At 48.9% G+C, this 27835-nt stretch overlaps 1 protein-coding gene across 3 annotated transcripts; it reads right to left on the reverse strand.

The window, feature by feature from the left end:
• Positions 1-7319: 7319 nt before the first annotated feature.
• Positions 7320-27817, reverse strand: Zswim9 (zinc finger SWIM-type containing 9). Of its 3 annotated transcripts, none has more exons than XM_005336622.5 (4): positions 27582-27817; positions 26291-26574; positions 18896-19208; positions 7320-10119 (listed from the first exon to the last, which is right to left on the reverse strand). In XM_005336622.5, the coding sequence occupies exons 2-4, from the start codon at positions 26563-26565 to the stop codon at positions 8131-8133; spliced, it is 2577 nt and encodes an 858-aa protein (XP_005336679.2). In that variant the 5' UTR covers positions 26566-26574; positions 27582-27817; the 3' UTR covers positions 7320-8130. The 3 variants fall into 3 exon arrangements, with proteins under 3 accessions (XP_005336679.2, XP_013218985.2, XP_040135907.2); XM_013363531.4 differs by having other exon boundaries at positions 27586-27816; XM_040279973.2 differs by lacking the exon at positions 27582-27817 and adding an exon at positions 27031-27414.
• Between the last annotated feature and the right edge of the window lie 18 nt (positions 27818-27835).

Raw genomic sequence — 27835 nt, forward strand, 5'->3', positions numbered from 1 at the left:
CTTAGGTTTCCATCACGGTAATTCAGATGACAGTTATAAAGTTGCGTGCATAGAAACACTAACTGCAGTGATATGTTTATATCTTTTGGGATTATCAATGGAACCAGAAACATGGAGATAGAGTAAGCAGGTTTCCTGCCGTTGGGCATGTTTAATTTCCATATATTTGTAAAAAATCCAAAACTGTTCTTGTCACTGATTTCTCACTTTATTGCATTTTGATCAGAAAAGACCCTCAATATCAATATATCTAAGATACCCAAAAAAACTTGGAGTTCAAAAGTAGACAAGTGTTCATGGACATAGAGCTAAGATAACACCTGGAAATGAGAGGCTGGGAAGTCAGCACAGCCTTCAAAGCCTCTGGTCAATGGGGACACCGAGAAGCCAGGGCCAAGAAAAATAAGGTCATTAAGAAATCCACTGAGACAGGACAGTGTCTTCCCTGTTCTGAAAATAATATTAGGGACTCTCCCAGATGATAAGAGGCAAATTTCTGTTGGTAAGAGGCAAATGATGCATAGAATAGTCACTCACATTGTGGTAGTAGGAGCAAATGTGACTCCATTTTGTTTTATGACTTCATTCTGTAAAACAACCATGCCAAGTAGAAGAGTCATGACTGGAGCAAGATATTCTTTTCCTTTTGCTATAGAAACCTTTAAGAACACAAAACTACCTAATGGGGCATTGTTTCTGTAACTAGAGTAACTGTGCTCTGTTTCTGTAACTGGGGTGACTGGGCTGTGACTGGTAAGGCTTCCCTCCACTTGACTGCACTGTCCTGCTTCTGTAACCTGGCTGGCTTGCATTGGCTAGACCCCCCTGAACATTCCTTTTGCGGTTTTCAGGATTATAAGGAGTGCCCTTGCAATTATTCGGGGTTGATCAGGGGAACAGCTTTATGTTCTGGTCAGCCGCCACCGGTGTGCTTCAATAAAGGCTTGATTCGATTATACGTGAGTGGTCTGGAAGTCAGTTTATGAAACCCAGGGACGAAGCTTTAACTATAACATGTGATTACCTCTCTTACCGAAATAAAAGTCACACTCTTGAGTGTGGTCTTAAGATGATGATGAGATGTGTGACCTGCAAAGACGCATGATGTAGCACCTGGGTGTAACTAACACTCCATGTGACATCAAGAGATGGGGTCCCTGCCAACCCTGGATGCCAAAAGAGCTGTATTCCTTTGTCCTTCAATTCAGCCCACGATTTCTGTCCACTGTGTGCTGCCTCTTTTGGCACAAGCATAAGAATAAAGAGTCAGTCTCATTCCTCAATTGTGCTTTATTGATTGATTGATTGTAGTGCTGAGATTCCAGTTGTGCTTTTATTCTTTTGATAGCATAAGAGCCCGTGAAGTCAGGAGCACTATGATTACAATTTTTAAATTTTGTTGAGACTTGTTTTGTGGCCTACATTGTAATCTATCCTAGATAATGTTCCATGCGCTGGGGAGAAGAATGCTTTCTGTAGTTATCGGATGAAACATTCTGTAGCTGTGTGTTAGATCCATTTGGTCTAGGGTGCTACTTAATTCTGCTGGTTGTTTGTTGATTTTATGTATGGATGATCAGCCCCTTGCTGAAAATGCAGTGTTGAAGTCCCGTTATTGTGTTGGAGTCTATGTCTCCACTAATGTCTATTAATATTTGCTTTTTATATTTGGGTGCTCTAACATTGGAGAGATATATACTTGTTTAGAATTGCTTTTCTCTCTTGCTGAACTGATTCCTTTGTGATTGTCTGGTTTGGACCTAGAATGTCCCCAAGGTCTCTCGTGTTCAGAGTTGGGGCTTTGGGGAAGTAACTGCATCCCGCGAGGGCTCTGGCTTCACTGTTGGATTAATCCAGGGATGGCTGAGTGGACTGGGAGGTGGGACCTAGCTGGAGCCCACAGGCCAACAGAGGTGTGCCCTGGAAGGCTTTTCTTGTCCCCAGCCCCTTCTGTTCTTTTTGTTGAAAAGTCTCCTGTCAGCTTCTCTTCCAACCAGCGGCACCCCCTCACTACACCGCCATGACAAGTATTCTGCCACCCAGATGGCCCCTTCACACCCACTCCCTTCCTCCCTTTCCTGGAGTGGCAGAAGAAAACAGGCAGCAGGTGAGGCTGGGACTCAGGTGTGTGAGGGGTAGAGGGGCCACCCGACCACGGCTCCCAGAGCTCTTCAGGTTTGGCCAGGGTCTCCTCACACTTTGCTGCCTCCCTCTTGCTTCCCATGCGCCTCAGTGCCATGCTCTGCCCCGTATGTCCAGGAGAACGTTCGGTTCACAGGACCCCCGCCCCCCCCCACTGGATCACTCGCAGCAGAACTTCAGGCTGCCCCAGTGCACCACACGGTGTATTTCTGGTGTAGGGCTGGTATTTAAGAGATTGACTTGGTCTGACAAATAGCAGAAGCCCCTCTCCATGCTGCATCACCAAACTCCACTCAAACATCAGCCCAAAGCTTCAGTCTTTCAAAAAAAGGACAGCTGGGCATGTTGGTGCATTCCTGCAATCTCAGAGACCTGGGAGGCTGAGGCGGGAGAATTGCAAGTGAAAAACCAGCCTCTACCTCAGAGCAAAGCCTGTCCAAGGAAGGGACATGACCTTTGTCCTTGGAAAGACCCACAGAGCACTCCTAGGCACATTCCCACCCTGCTAAGTTGTTTATCTACAAATAATAGGTGTCCCTGACTCAGTCAGGCTAGGTGGGGATCCAGAGCAATCTCCCTAGCAGCCACCAATCAGCATGAGACAGGGAAATACCTGGGATGCCAGATGACCCTCCCAGTAGTTTATGGTGTTGGGAAACCATGTAATTCAGCATGAACACCCCTCTTGGCTTAAATCAATCAGTTCAAATGAATTCCCCTCTTGTAGTAACCAATCACCCTTACCCAACTTGTTCCAGCCAGTGAATGTGCTAATCATGTTTTAGAGTAGTTGTTTGATTTTCCCACGGTGTGTGATGATTTACTAAGAGATGCTATGATGTATGTGGGGGTCCCTGCCTTCTCCAAAGAATGTATAAAACTGCTGCAAACCCTGGGCTTGGGGCCTCTCAGCGTCACCAGTTGCTGTGTGTGCGTGGAGGACCGAGCTAGTTCACAATAAACACCTCTTTGCTGTTTTCATCGATCTTGATCTCTGGTGATCTTTTGGGGGTCTCGAATTCGAGCATAACAAGTTTGAGGTCAGCCTCAGCAATTTAGCAAGGCTCTAAGCAACTTGGCAAGACCCTATATCAAAATAAAGATAAAAAAGGGCTGAGGATGTAGCTCAGTGGTAAAACACCTCTGGGTTCCATCCTTTGTTTAAAAAAAAAAAAAGAAAGGAAGGAAGGGAGGTGGGCTAATCTAGAATAACAACCAATCACTGGTTTATCAGCCTGTTTACTAGATGGTTTAAAGATATTATTTTCAATTTTCAAAACAATCTTGGAGGGTTATCATTACCATTTCCACAGGATGAATTCATGTTCAGAGCAAAAGAACCTTAGCAAGTGGGTGACAGAAACTGTGACTCCATCAGGCACTCTTTCTGCTAAAATGAGAGTGAGTGACAACATAGGTGAAAGTTGAGGGCACAGGGATGACTTTCCTTTCTGCTATATATCCTTAAGCAAGTCATAGAGCCTATCTTATTTAGTCACCCCAGCTGGAAAAGAGGCAGCACGCCACCTCCTGGCAGTCTGGGTGAGCACTTACATAAATGTGGCTCAGAGCAAATCACATGTCATCATGGGGCAAGCAGACAACATGGATGAGTGAAAGAGGACAGGAGGGGACAGTGGGGACAGAGCTGCTGCTACATGTCTGCAAACCACTGTCACAAAGCACAGCAGCCCAGTGTTGCCAGACAGTCTGAGATGATCTGCTTCAAAGGGGTGGATTTCAAACCATTTTGTGGAAACTCAGGGTTCTTCCCAGGTGTAATGAGGCAAAATTAAGGAACAGGATGAGACATGGAAGGCAGGACTTTGGGTCCCTCCCCAGCTTTAACATCAGTGTTTTGCATTCCAACTGTGATTGCAGTTCTTCTCAAAGGAAGTGATGAGATGGCTACTGTTATTATTCCCATTCCACAGATAAGGAGACTGAGGCACAGAGTTAATCACCTGCCCAAGGTCACAGAGCAATTAATAATCAAACTGGAATCAGAATCCAGATTGTCTGCAGTTAATTAATACCTTGCTAAGCTGTTCCCTACTTACTTCCTTAACCCATTTAGTTAAAGCTTATCTTTCCCCATCAGGTTCCTGTTTCTCAAAGTGCCTTGTTCATTCTATTTCCGAGACTCTCTTGAATCCAGGTGGCTCTCTGTCTATCAGTGCTCCCTGCCCACTTCAGGGCATCTTCATCCTGACACCTCTCCTAGGGATGCCTGCAAAAGCCTCCTGACTGGTCTGCTTCCATCCTTGCCTCCTAGGTTATTCTCAGAGCAGCCAGAAGAACGTTTTTAAAAACATGTTACTCTTTCAGGAAGGCATCCAATAGTTTCACAAACCATTCGGAATAAAGGTCAAACTTCTAACCTTGATATGCAAGATCCTGCACAATCCATCTCGTTCAGTTCTCACCCTCTCACTCAGGTCCAGTCGCTCCCGCAGCGCACAGGAGCCACCATTCCTATATCGTTCTAACTTCTCCACAAAACCCAAGTCCCTCTAAAGTCACCACGGGATTCTGACGTCTGGCAGTGCCTGCACTTCCTAGGAGCGCTACAGACTGCTGTGAGATGATGAGTTTAGCGCCCCAACTTTACTTCCTGCATTTCCACCCCCCAAAAAACATCCCAGTTACCTACTCAGGTACCGATTTCTTGGCGATCTCCCTAAATCCCCTCAATATATACGGATTTATCAAAACATTCCCACTTCTTCAAAATACCCGAACCCCTCTAATATCAGCTCAGCTCTCTTATTGCAAACCGATTCCTCCATCACGCTCTCCATTCCTCGAGAACACCCCGGTTCCCGGGCTGGTACTCTCATTCCTGGCAAAATGTCCTTATCCCCAGCTCCCCGCCACAGGGTTACTACGGCAACGCCAATCTGTGGCTCCAGCCCCTTCTGCGCCGGCCGAGACCGCCCGTTACCATGGAGACCAGAAAATGCCCCTCCCAGTGGCCCTCATCCATAGACCCGGCACCCTGGGCCCAAACCTCTAGGACCCTGAGATGTACAGGGGACCCAAAATGGGAGGAGTGCTCGGCACTCCTCCGCAGGCACCCGACTAAGCCCCAAGCAGCCCGCACAGCTCAGACGGAGCGCCAACGGCGGCTCCTACCGCGCGCGCACTCTCGGTGCGACGGCCGTGGGCGCGGCGCTCCGCCTCCTGGGAGTTGTAGTTTCGTGTTTGCCGCCGCAGCAGGGACCGGTGGCCGGCCAATGGTGAGCGGGATGGGGGCAGGAACAAGGTTACTGAAGCCAGGCACCAGAGCCGGCGTGATCCCCATCCTAGCAACGAAGAAATGATGACGCGCCAGCCCTCCTAGCCAGTCTGCCATTTTATTCTATGATCTTTCTAAACCAGAGGTTACTTTGCACAGGCATTGGGGTACAGTGGAGAATAAAATCGATCTCTCACTTTGGTGTGTGGGACGATTGTTAATAATTGCAAACACAGGTCAATGGAAAACACAATATGTGTTAACAGGTAATTGGGGTGGTTTGGGGGTTGCGGAAATGCAGGCAACATTAAAACACTGGTACATATACTAATCCATTTACCCCAAGCCCCGAGGTAGGTTCTATTATTATTCCCAAACCTTAATACAGAGAGGTCAGGCAACTGAAGGCCACATGGTTGGAGCTGGGATTTCATACTTGATAAACTTAACCACAATGCTAAACTGGTAAATAGCCCTATGGTATGATTCCAGGAAATAGTGCTAAGAATAAAGTAGAAAGAGGGTAAAGTGACTTTAGAAAGAATGCTCAGGGATAGCTTTCAGGAAGATACGATACTTCAGCAGAGACCTTGAAGGGACTGATTTCACTTGTGGGATGAGCATGTGAGATATTAAGCTGGACTATATAGAGAGGAGTAAAGGCCACTAGCCTTGTTTTTTCTTTTTTCCCTTCTTGCATTTCCCAAGGGCAAAATATCACTGTACATGCTGCTACCTCTGCCAAGGATGTACTTCTTCATCCTCTTTTCTTAGCCAACATGTCTTTCAAGTTTCAGTTCTAGAAGAATCATCTACCCTGGCCTGTTCTGCTGACCATACATCTATCTCTTCCTGCTCTGTATTTCTAATGGAGCTCCCAGGAAACCTCAATGATGCTGCTCTGTGGATCATACTTTGAAAAGCAAAAGTCTAGCCAACCCCCTGGATGACCCAAGACACATAAGCCATAAGGGCTCATTGTTATATCTCTGAGGTGCTGTTTTTGTTTACACAGCATTAATGTACCCAGAGATATCAGATAACTTTATTAAGTCCAGTTTCTTCCTTGAGATTTACTATATGGGTGCTGGTAGAAAAGTCTTTTTGCCATGGAGCCATGAAGTTACCAGAACTTCAAGTAGCTATATTTCTCAGTCAAGAGAGGGCCTTCTTTGGAAGGAATCCACAAAGAACAGGAGAAATGAGAGGAGAAACCTGACATTGTTACAGCATTAAGCATCAGTTGAAGCCCTTGACTTCTCACAACTTGAACCTCTGAACTGTCTTTTGTTGCTGTTCATCCGCAACTGCATTATCAGAGTTTGCTTGAATTGCAGGCCCCACTCCAGACCTACTGAATCCAACTGCATCTCAACACAATTTTGAGAAGTGCTCAGTCACCTCAACCAGGACTTTCTAGCCTACATCAGTTGTGACAACAGAAACCCCAACTGAACTTCCCTAAATCACTAAGGTATCTTTTATTTAAGAAGTCCTGTGGTAGAGCAGACTCCAGGAACTCCCATCAGCCAAGCAAAGGTCAGACTGTCTTCATCTTTCAGCTCAGTCCTCCACAGTGTGGGTTCTTACTCACACCATCTCAGGGTGACTGCAAAGCAGGTCTAGACCAGACCATCTCATTCTGAAACTTCTTAGGAATGAGGGAATCTTTCTTAGAAGTTCCACCCCAACCTGAGCAGACTCATTGGCTAGGACTGGTCACAGGTCCATTCTCAAACCAATCACTGGCAAAGATGATCAGCAGGGGCCAGTCATTTGAGGGTCCAGAGGAGAAAGACGAGGCCTGAGCTGCCATGGCTCCTCCATCCATCTGGCCCCAGGAGGCTTTGTTGATAGAAAATAGAGGGACACTAGCCAGCTCAATTTTCTTCTGCTTCTGGACCTCCCACCTTCCCCCTGAAGCCATGAACTCAGCATGGAAACCAAAATAGTACTGCTTTATTCCGGTCTTTAAGCACAATAGTTCAGACAGTTCCCCTTCCTAAGGAGAGTCTCCAGCCCATCCCTCCAGACCCCTGTTGCCCTTTCCCCCTTTTTCCAGGAATGGCCAACCAGAAAGTGAAGAAAAGCCAAGTGGAGAAACACCCAGACCATTCTCCTCTCAGTTCTCTCTCTACCTCTCTTTTGTCTCATCTCCTTTTAAAATTCCCTCTTCCCTGTCTCCTCCTCCTCTTCCTGGTTCCCACCCTCACCCTCTCTTGCCTCCCCTGCATTTCCTTACTTCTTTTCCATTTCGGCATCTTCCTGTGTCCTCTCCTCCATGGGTCTCCCCTTTTATCTTCTCTGCCCTTTCCTCTCCATGTCTTCTTGTCCTCCTCTGCTCCCCCACCCCCTGTGCACTCCCTGGCCAGACGAGTTCAATTCGGACCAGACCCTCCCCACATCCTGGTGTCATCCCTTCCCTCCACTACTGCTCCCTCCCCCCAGCTCACCCCTCTCCTGCTTTCCACCTTGGCCTGACCCTGTTTATACCTCTCATCACGTTTCCTCTTCCGAGGGAAGCCGTCTGAATCCACCCATCAGCAGTTTCCACTGCTGTGGCTCTAGGACCTCAGAGACCATTGCCAGCTTCCCCTTGGACCCAGAGAGGCAAACTGCCAAGATGAAGTCCCTGGATGACCCAGGAGGTGACCAGAGGGACTGGGGTGCCCTCCTTGGCCTCAGCACTGTTATCTTTGGGATTGAAGAATGCCCTCCAAGTGGAGGGTGGCAGGTAGAGGGCAGAAGGGTCAGGGTTCCTGGGTGCTCCCCCAGCAATCCCTGAGCAGGTCCATGTGGAATAAGGCTGCCCCGGTGAGGAGGCGGGCTGCAAAGAGGTGCCGGCAGGGTAGGTGTCGAGCCGCATGGATGGAGCAGCTGCAGTGGGTCAGCGCTCCGTCCAGGAAGAAGTCTGAGGTGCCATCCTTAAGAGCAAACCCAGCTCCGGTCCAGTGGAAACCCTGGGTCCCGTGCTGCCTGGCGAAGGCCAGCTCCTCAGCCACCAGGTCTGCCAGCTCTGGCCCACAGGCTGCTCGGAATTTGGCCAGTGGCTCCCAGTCTACCTCCTCCTCTCCTGAGGGGCAGCAAAGCCTCTTTGGTTCCCTTGGGCCTTCTTCACTTCCTTCCTGCAGGGTCTCCCTTGCAGCTGGGGACTCACTCCTCATCACTGCCCGTTCTGGATTGCCTTCCAACACAGTTCCCATGGGGGTAGTGCACAGGACCCCATTCCCCAGCCCTGGACCCCTCCCTCCTGTGTCCAGCCCTTGTCTTGCTCTGTTTGTGGGGCCCATGGATGGGGCTCCCTTTCCGTCTCCATTTGCCACATCTGTGACCCTGGTGTCCCCGAGCTGGATCACAACTATGTCTTCCAGGCCTCGTCTTCTTTTGGCCCCCGACCTCCCTCCCCTCTCTTCTGCTAGCTCTGGCCCCCTCCTCCCCTCTTCTCCCCCTAGGGACCCCCTCCGATCTCCGTTCTCAGGGACTAAATCCAGGGGCTTCTCCAAATGGATCCCACTCCAGTTTCTGAGACCCAGTCTCTTGTCCTTGTCCACTTCCGCCTGAGGCCCCTTCCAGTCTCCGAGTTTCAGACCACTTGCCCTTTCTTCCTGCAACGGGACTCCCCTCCAGGGGCTCCCTTCAAGACCTCCTACCTTTTCAGACTCAAACTGGGTTCCCCTCTTTTCTATGATCTCTAACACCCTAATCCTTTGATCCTCCAACTGGCCTCCCCTCCAGTCTCTGATCTCTGGCCCTCTCAAGTGATCTTTCTCTAACTGGGTCCCTCTCCAGATAATCCCATCCAGCCCCCTCACTTTCGGGTTCTCCAACTGGACTCCTCTCTGTTCTCTGGCCTGCAATCCCCTCCCCTTCTCACTTTCTAGCTGAGCTCCTCCCCAATCACTGGTTTCCAGACCTCTCACCCTCTCATTCTCGACCTGGGTTCCCCCCCTCCCGGGCTGGCTGTCCAGCCATGCTCCATCACCATCAGCGCCCTCGGAGGCTGCCTCCCCCACTGCATCCGCCCACTGCATGGCCACCAGGTCGCGAAGGCACTGTGCCACACTGTGTGAGGGGCTGAGGCGGCGCAGAAGTCTCTTGCGGTGGCCACGCACCAGGGCGCACGCATCCAGATTACGGGATGCTTCATAGGCACGGAAACGCACCCACATGTCATGGCGGGGTGCCCAGTTGTGCTCGAAGTACTTAACAAAGGCGGCTGGGCCCTGGGCACGCAGCTCAGCTAGTGCCTCAGAGTAGGCTGCATAGGATGCCGCGCCGGCCAGGCGGCACAGCAGGGGCCACAGACCTGGGTCTTCTTGGCTGGCACCGCCCAGCTCCTGAGCCTTGCTGAAGAGCGTCTCGAGGCCTTGCGCGCGGCAGATCTGCACTCGTGCGCATGGCAGCAGCTGGCGCACGGCCCGCAGCTGTGCTGCCACTTCTGGCCCCGCAGTGAGGCAGCGCACTCGGCCCTTGACGTCGGGTGCGCTTTGAAGCAATGAGACCAGCACAAAACGTAGGAGGCTTGGCGTGCCAGGGCGCGCCACACAGCAGGCAGCCTGGCGTGCGCGTCCTGCGCTATCCACGCACAGCACTGCCAGCAGGTCCAGTGTGCCCTGCAGGCCAGGCAGTCGATCCACCAGGAGTATGCGCGGGAAACGCCGCAACAGCGCCCTGGTGCGCGATGTCAGGAAGAACACAGTCTCTACCATAGCTTGATCCTCTACGAACACCAGCTTCACCTGCAGGCGAGGGCAAGGAGGTAGGAAAGAGGTCAGGGAACAAAGGGACCGTCCCGCCCAGCTCCCCAGACAGCGGCCAAAGGGGAAAAAAAAAAGCAGACTGAGCCCGATTGTCTGGGTTTGAGATCCAGGCACCACGACCTGTTAGCAATATGATATCTGCACACACACTTTTTGCCTAGCTTCATTTTTTTCCTGCTGGGAACGGAGTGTTCATTGCTTCATGAGTCGTCAGGCGGCCTAGGGGCAGTGATTCTCACAGTATAGGCCCTGGACCAGGAGCAGCAGCTGACAGATAGACATACACCTTGTGGGGTTTACCCAGGACCTACTAAGGCTGAAACTCTGGATGGGACCCAGAAATATTTTTTTACTCCTCCATGCTGGGGCTTCCTAGGGCTAAATTAGGAGGCAGTCTAGTGGTAAACGGTGGACCAAAGAGGTAGAACGTTCAGATTGAGTCCTACCCCTACCATAGCCTAACTGCTTGACTTTCCCTCTCAGTATCTTAGTTCAGTTCCTCCTTAAACCCTCTGGGTTCTGAGACTTCTCGCCCTAGGAATTGAATACTCATTTCTTCCAGCAGAAGAGAGCAGCAGTTGAAAGCAAAGCCCCTGAGGCCAGACGTCCTGACCCTTCCTGGCTGGCTGGCTCCTGAAATTTCCCTAATCTCCCTCTCATCTGTAAAGTGGTAATAGAGTTCCTCTCTGAACAGTCCTCAGTGGGCAGTGGCACGCCTGTAATCCCTGTACCCTGGAAGGCTGAGGCAGGAGGATCACAAAGTTTGAGGCCAGCCTGGAAAACTTAGGAAGACCCTAATAATAATTATAGTAGTAATAATACTAGGGCTGAGTATGTAGCTGGGTAGTAAAGCAACCCTGGGTCCAATCCTCAGTACCACCAGAAAAAAAAAAAAATCCCTCTGATTGTTAGGAAGAAATGCATCTAGAACTTTTCCTGGCACAAATAGCATCACTATTGTTATTCATTCGACAAGTTGTAAGTGCTCTCTAAGAGTTCAATATTAGAATAATGAGCTCTGCCCCAACACCACCATCCCAATTAAGCCAAGGCCCCATCTCTCTCCAGCTCCTGTGGGACACGGCACTTGCCACCCTCCAGGACTTGGTATCTTTTTTGTCAATTCACCCACTACCTGTTGGCCCTCCCTAAGATATAAGCCCCACAGGGCCAGAATGTTGTTCCCTTTTGCATCTCTGATGCTTTTCAAGGCACCTGTCCCAGGAAAACAGTTTGAAACATCTGGAGGGAGGGAGGGAGGGAGGGAAATCCAATGGCCACTTCTCAGGAGTGGAGTTTCAGGTAACAGACTGCATTTGAATCTCAGGTTTGCCTCATTAGTTATGGGACCCTGGGCAGTGATATTCCCCTCAATGACCCTCAATTTCCTTGTCTGGCAAAATGAGAATATCTATTTAAAATGGAATGTCCTGGTGAGGCTAAAATGAGGTCAGTCCTGTCCAAGGTTTGCAGCAAGGCCTGGCATGTGCAGATCCCAGCTATAGACCATCCACCTGTTACTCAGGCCCAACACTCGGGGCAATGATTCTTTTCTCTCCTTCTCCATCCTCCACATGCAATCCATGCCTAAATCCCAGAACTGTTCCTCAGAATAAGTCCAGATCCTAGCCACTTCTCCCTAACCCTACGGCTACCATCCTGGCTGGGGCCACCACATTCTCCCACTTGGGCTTCAGGAGTCCACTTTCACCCTGTCTGTTCCCCACAGTGGCAACAAGAAGCATTTTCAAAACTCCTATTAGATTGCTCCCTCCCCTGCTTGAAAGAGCTTCCCAGGCCTTCTCCTCCCACTCCAATTAAGATCAAGAATCCACATCACAATTATGGGCCTTGGGAGATGCTGTGGCTTGAATATGGGCAGTGCCCATATGCTCAAACCTTGTCCATCAGGGCAGCAGTATTGGGAGGTGCCATTGGCCTGGAAGTGGTGGGGCTTGTTGGGAGGTCCTGAGGTCACTGGAGATGTGTCCCTCAAGGGAACTGAGGGACCCATTGGGCTCTCACTGTCCCTTTCTCTCTCTCTCTCCTTCCTGGATGGACATCAGGGTACTTACTTTGGCCTATATAGGTACCACGAGGTGCCATCCTCACCAGAGCCCCAAACCAGTGGGGCAGCTCCATCTTGGACTTGGACCTCATAGAACCATGAGCCAAAACACACCTCTTCTTATTTCCCAAGTAGCCCATGCCTGGTGTTGGCTACAGTGATACAAAGCTGACTAATAGGGGAAATTAGCCCTTTTGATCTCATCTTCTGTCTCTCTCCCACTTTGGTCTCAGTCACTCTGGCCTCATTATTGCCAAAAAGTCACGTGATGGGGAGGAGAAATTGGTAGCTATGAGCCAGGGTCCCCCATACTGTGCCAGTGGCTGGGGTCCCTCAGCCAGTCCCTAAGAGAGCTGATGTACAGCTGCAGAATGAGGCAGGATTGAATCCAGTTGGACCACACGTCTCTCCACAAACATCTGCACCACCCAAGCCCATCCTACAGGACCGTTTCAAAAGTGTTGCGCTGTGCTCTGTTTAAAAAAAACAAAAACAAACCTACTGTTCGGTTCAAAAAGAAGAATGAAATGCTTTCCTAACCCTGAAATAATATATTCAGCATTGAAATTAAAAATATTTCTTAAAAAACCAGTATGCTTACAATTGCATGAGTTACATAACTGCTAACAATTTTTTGACCATCATTAATCTGTACATCATTACTCTATGATTTAATCTTCTTAGTAGATGTTCAATCTAGACCTGCTCTGTCCTGCTAGCCATGAATCCCATGTTTAAATTTAAAAATTTAAGACTAGGGATGTAGCTCCAGGGGTAGAGCCCTTGTCTAGTATGAATGCATCTCCAGCACTGCAAGAAAAAAAATTAAATATATAAAAATTCATTTCCTCAGCTGCATTAGCCATATTTCATGTGTTCAACAACTACATGAGGCTAGTGTCAACTAGGCAGCAGAGATATATAACATGTCCATGAGCACAGAAAATTTTATTGGACAGCAATGGTCTAGAAACTGACTTAAATATAAAAGCTATAATGGGTTTTTATAAAGTGCACATTTCTACAGAATTAGGGAAGTTCACATCCTCTTCTCCTTGGGAGTCAGGAATAGACATAGACAGTAAAACATTTGCCTTGAGACTTGTCCAGAAGCAAGCACTTGACTAACCAGAAGCTAATTTCTGCTCTTCCATGGAATACTCTGATTCCTGATCTTGGGTTTTCTTCAAAGTCTATAAGATTTTCTTGTATACCCACTTTTCCCTTAAACCCTACGCTAGGCCAAAGGAGAAAAAAAGACCAAGGCAGGCCCCAAGTCCTGCCCTGTTGGATGGTCAAGAGTCAATGAGCAATAGGACAGTTGGTGCTGCTTTCAGCTGAGGCACAAGGATCAGAAAATTAAGAGTTCCTAGAGCCAAGAGCCAGACTGTCAGAGAAATCCAAATCCAGGTTTGTCTACCTACCAGCTGCGTACGTTTACACACCAGCTGTGTGTCTGTATTTCTCTGTGCTTCACTCTTTCCTGTCTGCAAAGACAGGGAGCATAACTGCAACTACTTTATAAAGATAATATGTGGACTGAAAGGGTTAATCTATGTGAAGCACGCAGGCAGTGCTGGCGTGAGTGTTAGTGGTTACCTGAGTGCGGAATGCATGCTGAACAGAAAGGCTAATGGGACCAGGTTGCTATGTCTCCCTCTGATGGAGTAAGGGTCATCTCATGACTTTGTGAAAGTGACCAAACAGGTCTGACCCAGAGTTTTCTGGCCGGTGGTTCATTTTCTGGCCAGTGGTTCATCTGCACGGTGGTTCATTTGGGGGGACACAGGAGCCCAGGGAGGAGCAGACTTTGAGGACCCAAGTGAGTGTAGGTGTCACCTCCAGACACACAAGTTGGTAGCAGAAGAAGCATCTACCTTAGAAGATTCTATTTTATTTTATTTCTAACACCAGAAATCACAGCACTATGTTCTACCTATGCCTCTTCCTACATTTGAGTCCATGTTTTCTTTATCACAAGATCAGAAGAGTACTATTTTCCACTTTGATGTGCGGGGGACGGGGGGGGGATTGAGGGAATAAAAATACTAGCTGGAGAGCTAACACCTAGAGAGCTTCCTACTTTTTAGGCATTATTTTCTCCTTTCCCTGTTACATACAAACCTATTTCTCACATAGCAATAGGTATTATCTGTTATTCTATAAGGTATTATCTATTGTTATTGTCCCCAAACTGAGGCTCATAGAAATTAGGTAGCCTGTTCATAACTTGTTCAATGTCCCAAAGCCACACATAGCACAGTCAGAATGTGTAAAAAGCTGTCTAGCACATATCAACATAGAAGTTAGCAGCTGTTATTTTGTCCTTCCAAAGTTGGCTGATCTAATGCAAAAATAGGCTCTTGAGCATAGAGAACACTCCTGCTGGGAGTGAGCTGCAGGAGGCCCGGAGTCTACAGAGCAGGGGGTACCCTGAGCCCCAGATCCAGGCAGGGTTTTGGGAAGGTCTTGGTGAAGTGGCTCCCCAGAATGTCCTTTATCCTTTTCTAAGTAATTGCAGTTCTCTCCATCCGGGACACTAGGTAATTCTGCACCTCTCCTTACTATTTGCAGGTAGGCAGGGCCATGTGACTTGCTTTGGCCAATGAACTGTGAGCAGAAATGACCTCAGACATCACTTCTGAACAGAGCCCTAACTGCCATCCCAGACAGATAGAGTACAGCCTGTCCTTCTGGGTGCCCAGATGAAAGACTGGCAGTATTTCCTGCTTCCTCTCCTTGTGGGTGAGCAGTGAGTAAAGCCCACTGAGCTCAGCCACTGAGATGCCAGGGCTGGTTGTTACTAGAGCAAACCCCAGGCCTGACGCGGCCCCATCATTTGCCCCCTAATTTTTCCTCTTAAATGGGTATAGTACATTGGGATTATTTCACACTTTTCATTTTCTTTTTAAAAATTAATTATTGGGGCTGGGTATTGTGGCACATGCTTATAATCCAAGAAACTTGAGAGGACTGTAAGTTTGAGGCCAGCCTCAGCAACTTAGGGAGGCCATGTTTCAAAATAAAAAATAAAAAGCGCTGGGGATGTGGCTCAGTGGTAAAGTGCCCTGGGTTCAATCCCCAGTGCCAGAAAAAAAATTAATGGTTTGAATGTGCAAATTTCACATGGCCCAAAAGTAAAATGATGGAATTCATGTAATTAAGCAATTAAATGTCACACTCCCAGCTCTCCATTCTAATCATCCCATTTCTGCTCTCTATTCCACCCCATCCACTTCTCTTGGCATGCTTCTGAAGTTTCTTTCTGTGAATATAAGCAAGCATACCTGTATGTCTTATTTTCTCCAATTTATACATAACATGGCGCATTATGTGCAGTTTTGCAACTTACTTTTTTCTTAAACACAAAAATGCATCTGAGAGGGGCTTGGGTTATGGCTCAGTGGTAAAGCACTTGCCTCACATGTGTGAGGCTCTGGGTTCGATCCTCAGCACTACAAAATAAATAAATAGATAAATACATAAATAAAGGTATTATGTCCATCTACAAATATATATATATATATATATATATATATATGATTTTTTTAATTAAAAAATTCATTTGAGAGATCTTTCCAGATCAGGGCCTAGAGTTTTCTCATTCCTTTTTAGAACTTCATAGTGTGTCATGGATGAATGTGCCATAGATTAAATAACCAACCATCACCCACTGGTGACATCTGGTTGTTTCCAATCTTTTGCTTTCACCAATTACAGTTATCAATTTTGTACCCAAGTCACCCCACAGCTGTGCTGCCCAGTCTCGGACTGGAACCTCCAGAACTGTGAGATAAATAACTTTCCCCTTTATAAATTAATTGCCTTGGGCATTTTGTTACAGTGACCCAAAGAGATACATTCTCCTTTGGAAGACTGCTGCAAATAGAAAAGAATAATGTATAACACTTGCTTAGCTAGTCTTGGAATGACAATAAAGCATTTTTTTAAAATAATTGTTGACATATTAATAATGCAGAACTCTTTAAATAAACCCTTTAAGTGATAGCAAGCTGGTGAAATATGTGAGTGATGGCCTGGACACATCTCACTTTCTTTTGAACTTCAAACCCATCTACAGGAATGACTTTTTACAACCTGAAAGACAGGGGCAATAGGAAAGATGGCAGGTACCAAGCTTTGGAATTTGGAAAACAGAAGAGCAAGCTGACTCCTCTCCTACCAAAAAAACCTCCATAAACCTTAAGCCAGAGCTAGAGAGTACTGAGTACCAACCGCACAGTCCTCCTACAGACCTGGCAAATCCGCAGTGAGAAGTTACAATACAGGTGCCGTGAAGAAGCAACTTGACCTCCAAATCCCACCTTTCCCTCCTCCTACCCTGTCTGCTGGTCCCCATTACTGTAGATAGTAAAGCAGAAAGGGGCACTGGCCTTGGGGAATCAGGCCCATCTCAGGATGAGGGAGGGGGAACCCCACATGGGTCTGGGTGCATTTTGCTGACCAAGAGCCAGCTCCCCTGCCTCTTCCCCATGAGGTTACAGAATTGGGCAGCCTGGCCTTCATCCTTCAGCCAGGAGGATGGAGCTTTCTCAGGGGGATCTGACCAGCCCCAGAGGAAGAATAAAAGACGCTGACCCCTGGCCCTCCCCTACACATAAAGCCAGAAGCAAAGTCGTGTGCAGAACACGCAGCCCTGCTGAGTGGCAGGGGCGGGGGAGTAAATGAGGTTAAAAATACAGAAATGCAAACTTCCTGCACATTTATAGCACTGTGTGTGCAACGCAGAAGCCGCCAGCCACATGGGGCTATTGAAATTTCCATTACTTTAAGTTTTAAAACTCCGGTTCCTCATTCATACTAACAAAGTGGTCAGTAGTCCCAGGAGCCAGTGGCTACTACACTGGAAAACACAGATGTTTCTATCATTGTAGAAAGATCCACTAGTCAATGCTGGGCCATAGAATAAGATATTAAATCTATGAGCAACTGGTAACTCTGCTAACCTGTGAGGAGGGGACCTGGGGCCAGGAGGTGAAAAAGGGGCTTTTCATTAAACCGAGTTTGGGTTGGCAGCATCCAAGATGGAAGTTTTAAAGCCAATCCCATTCCACAAATGGCTTTAATTCATGGAAGACCTGCGGGGTGCTTCTGGGGAGACCACCTGAGGTTTATTTATTCAGTGGGGACAGTGGGTGACAGTTATTAGCTCTGTGAAGACCAGTGAAGTAGGGAGTTTGTGTGTGCGTACCCTCATTTTTCTCAGGGCAGCAAACTGACATATTTAGGGCTCTTACCTTCTGGAGGATGGGATTGTTGGAGTGGGGCTGGGCCATGCTTCCAACTGGGCAAGGGCACAGCAGTGAAGGCTACAGCCTGGATCCAGACTGTGGGCCCCAACTCCGCTTTGCTATTAAACAGCCCCTGACTCTGGGCCAGTTACCTGACTTCTCAATGCCTCAGGGGTTTTGATTGTTTGTAAAATGGGGATTGAGAATAGTGAAGGCCTTCCTCATTCTTCTGAGGTGAGATTTCAACAATGACAACAAGGGCTGGAATGGAGCTCAGTGGTAAGCACTTAAAGCCCTGGGTTTGATCCTCAGATCAAAAAACAAACAAACAAAGGACAAAGAACAGAATAAGGAAGGAGGATATGGAAAGCACTTAGGGTAGTGCCTGACACACTGAAAACTTTAGCTAAGTTATCAGCATTATCTGAGGATACAGGCCGGTTACTGGCCAGGTGATGGGTGAGTACTCTGGGCCTGTCCCAGGGGGATGGGTGCACATCTCAGCTCTATCCTGAGCTGAGTTCATTTCCACCCTTGAAAGACAAAGACACAGCCATGTGGAGATACCAGTTTTCCCCCTCCTTGCCTTTTTAAATTAAACTTCAAGCCCCCCTTCCTGGTCTGCAGAGATGGAAGGGCAGCACCCTCGACTTGCCAAACTTGCTCCAGCCTCTAGGCCTTGGCACTGGCTGTCCCCTCTCCTGGAGCTCTTCCCTCTGACGACATGGGCGTCCCGTCCCTTCCCTGATTCACCTTCTCTTTAAAAAGGCCTTGCCTGACCACTCAGATCAAACAGCACCCTTGCAGCGCCTCTCTGAAAGCCCCGGCCTTGCTCTGCAATACAGGTCTCCACTTGGTCACCTTCTAGGGCACAGCACCCCCTTCTCATTCTTGATCTGGGCGTGGAACCCTGTGAACACTCTTCAAACTACATACTGATCGTTTTGTACTGTGCATTTTCTATCTGTAGTTTAATTTAAAAACAATTAGCATCTTCTGCCAGCTTTGGCGTCCTCCCCCTCCTACACCCCCCCCCCCCCCCCCCCGCAGTACTGACACCTGGATGTGTTTGTCCACTGCTGCTTTCTCCTACTGGAACTGCAAGTAGCCAACAGTCATAAATGGCTATGTGAATTTCAATGAATTAATATTAAACACATCCAGTTCCCCTCACACTGGCCACAATTCAAGCGCTCACAGGCACAGGATCAGAACATTCCCACAGGGAACAGGTGCACATTCCCACAGGGGACAGGTGCACATCCCACAGGGGACAGGGAGGCTCACTGAGGGCAGAGAGGAGTCTCTCTCTGCTCCATGCCAGCTGCACACAGAGCTAAGGAATGCGTGGGTGCAGGGAAGGGGTGCGGGGAAGGGGTGCAGGGCAGAGTGGGTGGGGAAGGGACAAGCGACTCGCTGTCTCCTGAGATCCTACCTTGGCCTCGGGGTCTGTGCGGAAGAGCCCCTCCAGCACATGCAGGGCGTCCAGCACGCCATGGTCGGGGCCCTTGCAGTGGGACAGCAGGCGGCGCACGTCGGCGGGGGCCACGAACTGCTTGGAGATCTGGTTGGTGATGCGCACCGGCAGGCAGGCGTTGGCCAGCAGGTGCCCAGGGCGGAAGTGGTAGGCGAACTCCCGAGGGCAGGCCGGGTGCGAGTGGGTCAGCTGGCACTCGGACACCACTAGTCGGTCCCGCAGGGGGCTCAGCTTGAGTGTGATGAAGGCCGGGCAGCTGGGCTGGGGGGGCCTGCGGGAGGAACCACCACCGCAGGTCACATCCCTCTGCCGCCCTCTCCTTCCTCTCTTTTTTTTTTCTTTCTTGTTTTTAAATAATTAAGTTTTAATCATAGAGAAGAGTAGAGGGCCTTTTAAGAATATGCCGGCTGTGTGATCTTGAGCAAGTCACTTCAGGTCTCTGTGCCTCAGTTTCCACATATATTCAAAGGTGGATTAACAATCATCAGACCTTCTTCATAGGGTTGAGGATGGAAAGGACTGATACGTGTAGAGCACACAGTAAGCACTAAATGTTTGTGAAAATTCTGTACCCACCACCAGCTGTCAAAGTGAACCAATGCTTTATTATATTACCTCCAAAGACTTCAGCAATAAAACATCTTAGTCTTGTATCTGCTTCTGGTTTATCAATAGCAGCATCACAAGTTGAAGCCCTGGGTGAATTCTGCCCTAACAAACCCTTCTTCATTCTGCCCCCAGAGGCAGCTACTACCAAAATCATGGACTTCACCTTCCCACATGGTTTTACGTGCCCCTAAGCAAGGGAGGGTGTGTTTCTCTGCTTTCCAACTTCATATAACCCAGGGGCAAGGATCAAGGAGATGACCAGTGAAAAACCCAAAGAAACCAGTGAGGGACATGGTGGCAGGAGCCTGTAGTCCCAGCTGCCTGTCAGACTGAGGCAGGATTGCTTGAGTCCAGGAGTTCAAGGCCAGTCTGGGCAGCCTAGCCAGATCCCTGTCTCAAGCCAAACAAAAGAAAAAAGCATGAGAGAGAGATAACATGCAGCCTTGACGAGGACACAGAGCAACCAGAACTATCATGCCACCAACACGAGCATCAATGGAAAACCGTGTGGCAGACCCACGCCTCCCTGTGCCCTTGCCATCCTACTCCAGATAAATGCCTGCACATGGGCACCAAAGGAGACGTGCAGGTGCTGTGAGCTGGCTTGTTCACCGCAGCGCCATCTACCAGCCAAATACACGAAACCCAACATCCAAGAGTGAGAAAGCAAGTTGTGGCAGATCCCAAGAGTAAAATGCTCATCAACACTGAGAAGGCACAACCTATATGATCTCCAACATGGACGCCCTGTCACACCAGCTATCAGAGGCCAGATAGACTTCAACAGCAGGCAGCAGCGAGTGGCTGTTGGGAGGAGGTGAGACAGCGATTTCCCTGGGCTTAACCCTCAGGGGAGGGAGGCAGTGCGAGGGGGGAGTTAGACATGTTCTGGCTTCTGTTCAGGGTGCCAGTCACACGTTTGATTTTGGGGAAAAATCACCATGTTGCCTTATGATGTTATATTAAACTTTTTGAAAGTTTGATCCCAGTGGCTCTGGGAGGCTTAGACAGGAGAATTGTGAGTTCAAACCCAGTCTCAGCAAAAGCAAGGCGCTAAGCAACTCAGTGAGGCCCTGTTTCTAAATAAAATACAGAATAATGCATTTTGTATAGGGAACAAAATAGGGCTGTGGTTCATTGGTCAAGTACCCTTGAGTTCAATCCTTGGTACCAAAAAAAAAAAAAAAAAAAAAGTCCTAAAATGGGGGGGATTCTGGATTATTGGTTGAACCCCATGTCATCTCCTTCAAGGGAGAGCGGGAAATAAGTGGACCAAAGACAGAGACAGACAAAGATGTTGCTCTGTTGGCTTTGACAATGGAGGTAGGAGCCAAGCCAAAGAACTTTGGTGGCTCCAGAAGTTGGAAGCAGGTTCTCCCAGAGCCCCTGGGAGGACCGCAGGCTGTAGTGAGACCTTCTGACCTCCAGAACTCTAAAATAATAATTATCATCTCGGGGCAGTGTGGTGGTCGTGGCTCATTACAACAGCGATGGAGAGAGAAGGCATCACCATGTCCCTTGGCAGCCTGTCAGCTACTGCTCAGAGGCTCCCTTTTCAGCCTTGTTCCTTCACCCCTGCCTCACTGCAGACTCTCTGGCTGGGAGGGTTCCCAGGTCTTCCTCCTCACAAACAGCATCCCACTGGGCCCTCTCCAGGCCACCTCTGAGTGTAAGCAAGCTTGTCTGGGGGGTGATCCTCAAGCTGCAGGGTGTAGCCCATGGCACAGGCAGTTAGAACCCCAGGATGAAGAATGAAATAGAATAGGAAAAAGAAACGGTGTTTGGGTTTGATCCCCAGCACTGTAACCAAACCAATAAAAAAAGAAACAAAAAGACTCAACATGCATCTCCCTGGTAATGTTCATGTTGGCATCTGCTTCCTTGAAGGTGGGGGAAGGGCCAGTGCTTCTCCATGCGAGGGTGTGACATCAGCATTGTTGGCAGGAGGTTTCAGGTTTGTGGAGGAAACTCTTTCTACAGAGGGCCACATAATAAACTTCTACACACACATGCCATAGGCAATGTGCAAATGAATGGATGTGGCTGTGTCCCCAAAAAGCTTTAATTATAACAATGGGTCACAGGCTGGGCTTGGCCCCAAGGCCTCCTACTTGGTTGACCTTGGTAACATTCCAAGGCCCAGCCAGTAGTGAAGAAGCCCTGGCTCCTGGTGAGGCAGTAGTGCCCCCTGGAGAATGATCAAACATTTTCTCCATGTGCTCCTGAGAAAGGGACCCCCCATCAGGACCACCAGGATAAATACTCAAGAATTTTCTTGTTAAACCAAAAGGGGATCTTTGACACCCCCCTTTCCTCTTACATGACAGTTTAAGAAAATCTAGAATTAGAAACTTTTTTTTTTTTTGGTACTGAGGATGGAACCAAGGGGCCCTCATCCATTGAGCCACAGCCCCAGTCCTTTTAAATATTTTATTTAGAGACAGGTCTTGCTAAGTTTCTGAAGTTGGCTTTGAACTCAGATCCTCCTGCGTCAGCCTCCATAGTCTCTGGGATTACAGGTGTGTGCCACCACGCCTGGCTAGAGTTAGAAACTTTTTGCCTAATTTAAAGCAAGAAAATAATGCAAATTGAGAAAAATTTAAAGCATGTAAATCATTATAAATAAAACAAATGTCCACTCAGCATGCGGCTTCAGGTGAAAGCAAAAGAAACTGCCAACATGCAGTTTTGTGTTGGTTTGTTTATGCAGTGCTGGGGAATAAACCCAGGGACACTCTGCCACTGAGCTACATCTCCCAGCCTTTACTTTGCCCAGACTGGCCTCCAACTTGATCCTTCTGCCTCCGCCTCCTGAGTCACTGGGATTACAGTGCCACCAGGTCCCACATGCAGCTGTTTCTGATGTACCAAATGGCAAGTTCACAGGATTCTGCCTAGGCCTTTTTCCTGGAATAGTTCATGCACTTTTGTGAAACTGCTCTGGCCTCTCTCAGCCTAGGAGTTTCAGCCCCTAGGACAGGCCTTCCCTCAGGGGAGGCCACCACTTCATAAAGCCATCCATCTTGCCAGAAAACAGTGCACCCACTGCATGAAGTCTCACATAACCACCTACAAGTGCCCCAACACCCCAATGTTGTAATTTCCTTCCACCTGTGGGTCGGGGTGATAATGCTACCCATCCCCCACTCTAAATGCAAACTCCACATGGACAGGAACTTTTGTCTGTTTTACCCATCTTTGTGTCCCCAGCACCTAGATCAGTACCTTGCGTCTGCAGGTGCTCAGGAAGTATACAGTTGGCCCTCCATATCCACAGGTTCCACATCCTCAGATTCACCCAACCATGGATCAAAATATTTGAAAATAACTTGTGTACTGAACATATAGATCTTTTTTTTTTTTGGTCAATTCCTTAACAACACAAAACAATTTACATAGCATTTACACATATTAGGTGTGTCACCTACGATTTAAAGTAGATGGGAAGATGTAGAGGTTATGTGCAAATACTAAGCAATTGAATATAAGGGACTCAGCAGCTGAGGATTTTGGTATCCTGGAACCAATCCCCAGGGACAACTGTATGATAAGTGAACGCCTGAATCCACTTGGTGACCTAGACACTTGTCACACCTTCCCTAGGATATGCACCTCCCATCCCATCAAAACCATCCATCACTACCACCTGCCCATCACTCCTCGGAAACCTCTCTGGACCATCCAGATTTTTCCACAGCCATCAGTGCTTCCTCCTTCATGAAACACCCTTCTCCCTTCTGTCAACCTAGTCCACTCTTACTCATCCTTCAACTGTAGAACCAGCACTACCTCCTCCAGGAAGCCCTTCCTGACCATCTTTGGTCTAGGACAAATTCCATCACACACCAAGGTGATGGTTTGATTGATGCTGTCTGTTCTGTACACTCCTCAGAAAACCTCAGCATTGAAGATATATACCCTGCACTTAGCAAGTGCTCAAAACAATTCTCTTGGACAAAGAGGCTTGTGCCTAGAACCAGATCTTTACGGTGCTGGTATGTTCAACTCACATACTGACTGAAGTAAAGACAGAGGGAAGGGAAGACCATGGCTATAAGAAGCATGACTTTGCAGTCAGACAGTGGAGTCCCAATTCTGGTTCTCCCTCTTAGCAGCTGTGCTATCTTGGGAAAGTCCTTTGACCATTCTGTGCCTGAGTTTCCTCATCTGGAAATTGTGGCTGAAATAATATCGGCCTCACAGACAGAGTTAAATAATGTAGAAAAGGGGTGAGTACCTAACCAACACTTGAAAAGCAGTAGCCACTATTTTCAATACATTTTTTTTCTTCTTCTAAAAGTACTTTTGATTTATTTGTGCTCTCCTTGCCCCTTTTACTCTTGATCTTTCAGGTTTTAAATATCTTTATGTTTTCAAAGGCTGGAGGGTGTTGGGAAAGGTTGAGCAATCCTGACCTAGAGAGGGAAGTGCCCAGAGGTGAGGGAGAGGGACTGGCAGTTGGACAGCTGGAGCAGCAGGGAGACTTGGAGGGGGGTCACTGTGCAACTTTTGGAAAGAGGGGAAGAATGGCCAGGAAGAAACCCCCTGTTTCCTGGATCCCAGGCTGCAGGCTCCTTTCCAGCCTCCCAGCTCTCCTCCATTCTGTCTACCACGTGGCTCAGAGGGATTTTGCTACACCCAGAGCTGATCTTGCTCACAGCTTTCTGGGGCTCCCTGGCACCCCCAGGATAAAATCTCAGCCACTGGACTCAGCCCTGCCACGTCCAGGCCTTGAAGACATTCCTCACTTCTTGCCTCTTCTCACACTATTTGAGTCTCAGACCTTGGCTCAGGGACCGTGGTGACACAGAAGAGACCCTGCTTCAAGCAGTTGGGGGTAGGTGTAAGAGCTCAGAAATGATTGATAGGTCCAAGTCACTGACCCCTCTTGAGCTTCCCACCCCATGGTCCAACTGGTCACCAGGCCCATACCCAAGGCACTGTCCTCACCTACTCTATAGCCCTGTCTGTCCTGCCCAGGGCTCTGATAATCATTGGGACATTACCTGTACATACTAAGCACCGTGTACTTATTAAGTCAAACACTGTGCATACATAAAGATAGAAACACAGTCCTTCAAGGTTCCAATTACTGGTCACCTCTTTTAGAAAGCCTTCTACAAACCATCCAGTAAGCTTTCAGGTAAAGTTGACCACATTCTTTTTGTCCTATTCAATCTTACTCTCGGAACTATGGGCCACTACTTCCATTTACTTATTTAGTCTTCTCCATCAGATTCTGAGCAGTTCAGGGGCCTAGCTAGCTCTGGGTTCCAAATGTCCAGCAAAAGGTGTGCACACAGTAAGTGCTCAATAAATATATTACATTGAATTGGACCCTGTTAGTGATTCCTGATTAGGCCTGAGCTTCTTGCAAGCCCATGTTCTAGACTGCCGTGTGATGTGTTGAACGTACCAGCACCCTAAAGATCTCTTGGTTCTAGGCACAAGCTGTAGGGAGGACTAAGCAGGATGGACACTGTTCTGCTTTTGGCCTGAGTCTCTCCTTCTAGAATAAAGAGGCAACTAGAGAACAGTAAACCCACAACAAATGTTTAAATAACTGTGGGCGAGGAAAGCTGTGGAGTGCTTCTTTTGTATTGGATGCGCTTCTGAACAATTAACATCCATCAGCTCACTGGATCCTCACCAAACCTATCAGACTCCTCCATCTTCCAAGTGAGGTAACTGAGCCAGAAAGGTGAAGTCACCTGTTCAACAGCACTGACTCATCCTCCACAGAGGAACAGTTCATTCTGCGCTCTTGACTCTTGTTACGGCCATCATTTAACCAGCTGCCCTGGGTTCTGGGGCAGTACCCTTCTCCTGCACAATCTCACGGCATCCTCACACAGCCCTCAGAGGCAGATACTATAACAACCTCATTTCAGGGCTGAGAAAACTGAGGCATGGAGATGTGAAGTCCATTGCCCAAAGACCTGTCTAGTAGGCAGCAGAGCTGGCCTCAGGCAGCCTGAGGCATAGCCTGTGTTCTTAAAGCACACCACTCTTATCTATGGCTCCACAACCCAGGATCTCAAACTCACACACCTGCAGAGGCCAAGCAGGTAGGATAAGGAAAGTGAGAGCACTGAACATGAAGCAGTAGAGCCACAGGGTCTGGCACAAACCTGAGCACCAAAGCTCTAAAAAAGAGATGGCCGTTAGCTCCCTTTCCTGTCCAAGGGAATCTAGAAACTCGGCTTGAGTTAAATGAGCTATTTAAATGTGGATCAATGAGAACTGGCTTCCCAGGATTGTTCTCCTGCCCCTCCTTGTCATATTTCACAGCTGTAGGGAGCTACCTGTGAGCTTGATGTACATCTACCTATCCAGTCTGAAAGTTCTAGAAGGACAGGGATTTTGCTCAATGCCCCCACCCCCACCCGACTTAACTATTGTATTCTCTTGACAGAGGAATCTTTAGGTCTTGTGGCTTTCCCTACAATTTGGTCTCTTACTCTTTCTCTCTGTGTGCTAAACATGGCTCTTTTTCTCTGGCTTGCTCTGAAGTCTCTGTAATTTTCTTTTCCTGTCTTTTGGTTGTGCCTCCCTCTGTTAAAGTCTATAAATTGGGCTCCATCTCCATCTTAGTTAAGCGTCCTTCCTTGACTCGCAGTCTCTGGGTATTTAGCAGCCTCAGTCTGGCTCTCTCCCTCACATGTCTGGGTGCGGGACTCCCTGCCCTGCCCTTTCCCCCCTTGTGTCCCTCCCCCTGAGGAGCAGCAGCTCAGGCTCACGCACCATGCTGCGGGCTGGTTGGCCGCGCGCATGTCCTTGCACACCAGTAGCACGTAGCTGTACTTGAGCACGTGGATGAGCCTGTACAGCGGGGGCGCGCTGGCCCAAGGGCTGCGTGCCACGTGAGTGGAGCTCTTGACTGAAAAGACGACCAGCCGCTGCTGGCACCATTTGTCGAAGAAGCGGCTGAACTCAGCCCAGGAGAAGAAGGCTCGCTCCAGCAGCTCCTGCTCTTCCTTCCCGGCAGCTGTGCTGGGTTGGGGCTCCAGCAGTTCCATCCTGGGGCCCTGAGTGGAGAGGGGGAGTAGTGCTATACATCAGAACCATCCCCACCCAAGGTATCTCATATCCTTAGCCTACCTCCCCCATCTGTGATGGTATCTCTACTTGTAGGGACCCCAGCTGGAACCAAGATTTTTTTCTCTAGTTACGAATCTCCACCCCATCTTTCTTCTCTCCTTAACCCATTTCCCCCTGGCTCACTGGAACTGATTCTAACTGAGGTAAGGTTCAGTTGGGCTACTTCTCCCAATATGGCCCTTAAGCTCAACTGCAGATGACTCCTTATTTTCTGAACTTCAGACAAGGTTTCTTTCCCTTGGCATATATCTCCTACCCTTGGCAATAATCTGAGTGTCCCATTCATCTGCAACTCCCCTTTTCAGGTGCCTACACTTGGCTATCCATGCCCCTGTCTGCAGATGCTCCATCTCCAGATGTGCTTCCCATATCCAAGCACGGACCTCTCATCCTCAGGCATATTCTTCATGCACCTGTGGCTCCCTCCTCCCCAGATAGATCTCCCATATACAGCAGTTGGCTTTCCCCCAGATGTGACCCTATGAATCAACACATTCAGCTGTGGCTGCTGCTTCCCAGAGATGCTCTCATGTCCAGATGTGCTCCCCACGTTCACTCTCGGACCCTTTGCCTACAGGTGTGTGGCCCACTTGTGGACAATCCAACTCTGAGGTATCACCAATATTCATCTGTGGTGCACCTCCTCCTAAGATGTATGCCCTACAGGTCAAGTTGCGGCCCCTTCCTCCCAGCTAGAGCCACTGTCCTTTACAATGTGCTTCTGGTTTCAAGACAGGGCTCCTGGTCCTCTTTACCCCAGATGCTCCCCCCACGCCCGGCGTCTTCCCCTCCCTCCTACACCTCCCTCCAGCCTTCTCCCGCCTCCCCAAGCGCTCCTAGTCCCGCTCGCCGCGGCCCCTCCCGCCCCGCCGTCTCTCCCAGCGGCGCTTCTCGGCTCCCCCAGATGTGCACCCTTCCCGCCCCCCCAACTCACCTACCCAACCCTGAGCGGCGTCCACCTCCCACAATGCCCCGCGCCGAAGCCCGGCCCGGCCCTCGCTCCCGGGATGCCCCGCGCGGCCTCTCGCCTCTCTTCCCGCCGTCCCCGGCGCGGCGGCTTCCTCGGAAAGGAAAATCCCCTTTTCCCGCCAGTCACCCCCGGGGCCTGCAGCCACACCCGCTCATTCAGGAGAGGGCAGGCTCGGGCTGGCTCGGGCCGCTTCCCAGCATGCTGTGCGCGAGGGCTTG

Source organism: Ictidomys tridecemlineatus, chromosome 15 (assembly GCF_052094955.1).
Source record: "Ictidomys tridecemlineatus isolate mIctTri1 chromosome 15, mIctTri1.hap1, whole genome shotgun sequence".
NCBI lineage: Eukaryota > Metazoa > Chordata > Mammalia > Rodentia > Sciuridae > Ictidomys > Ictidomys tridecemlineatus.

Bases quoted from the DNA above. Each gene is read 5' to 3' on its own strand.
- Zswim9 (XM_005336622.5), bottom strand. From the start codon at position 26,565: ATGGAACTGCTGGAGCCCCAACCCAGCACAGCTGCCGGGAAGGAAGAG. The intron at 19,209-26,290 runs GTGCGTGAGCCT...TTCCTCCCGCAG, and splicing joins GCCAACCAGCCCGCAGCATG to GCCCCCCCAGCCCAGCTGCC. The intron at 10,120-18,895 runs GTAGGATCTCAG...CCTCGCCTGCAG, and splicing joins GCACAGACCCCGAGGCCAAG to GTGAAGCTGGTGTTCGTAGA.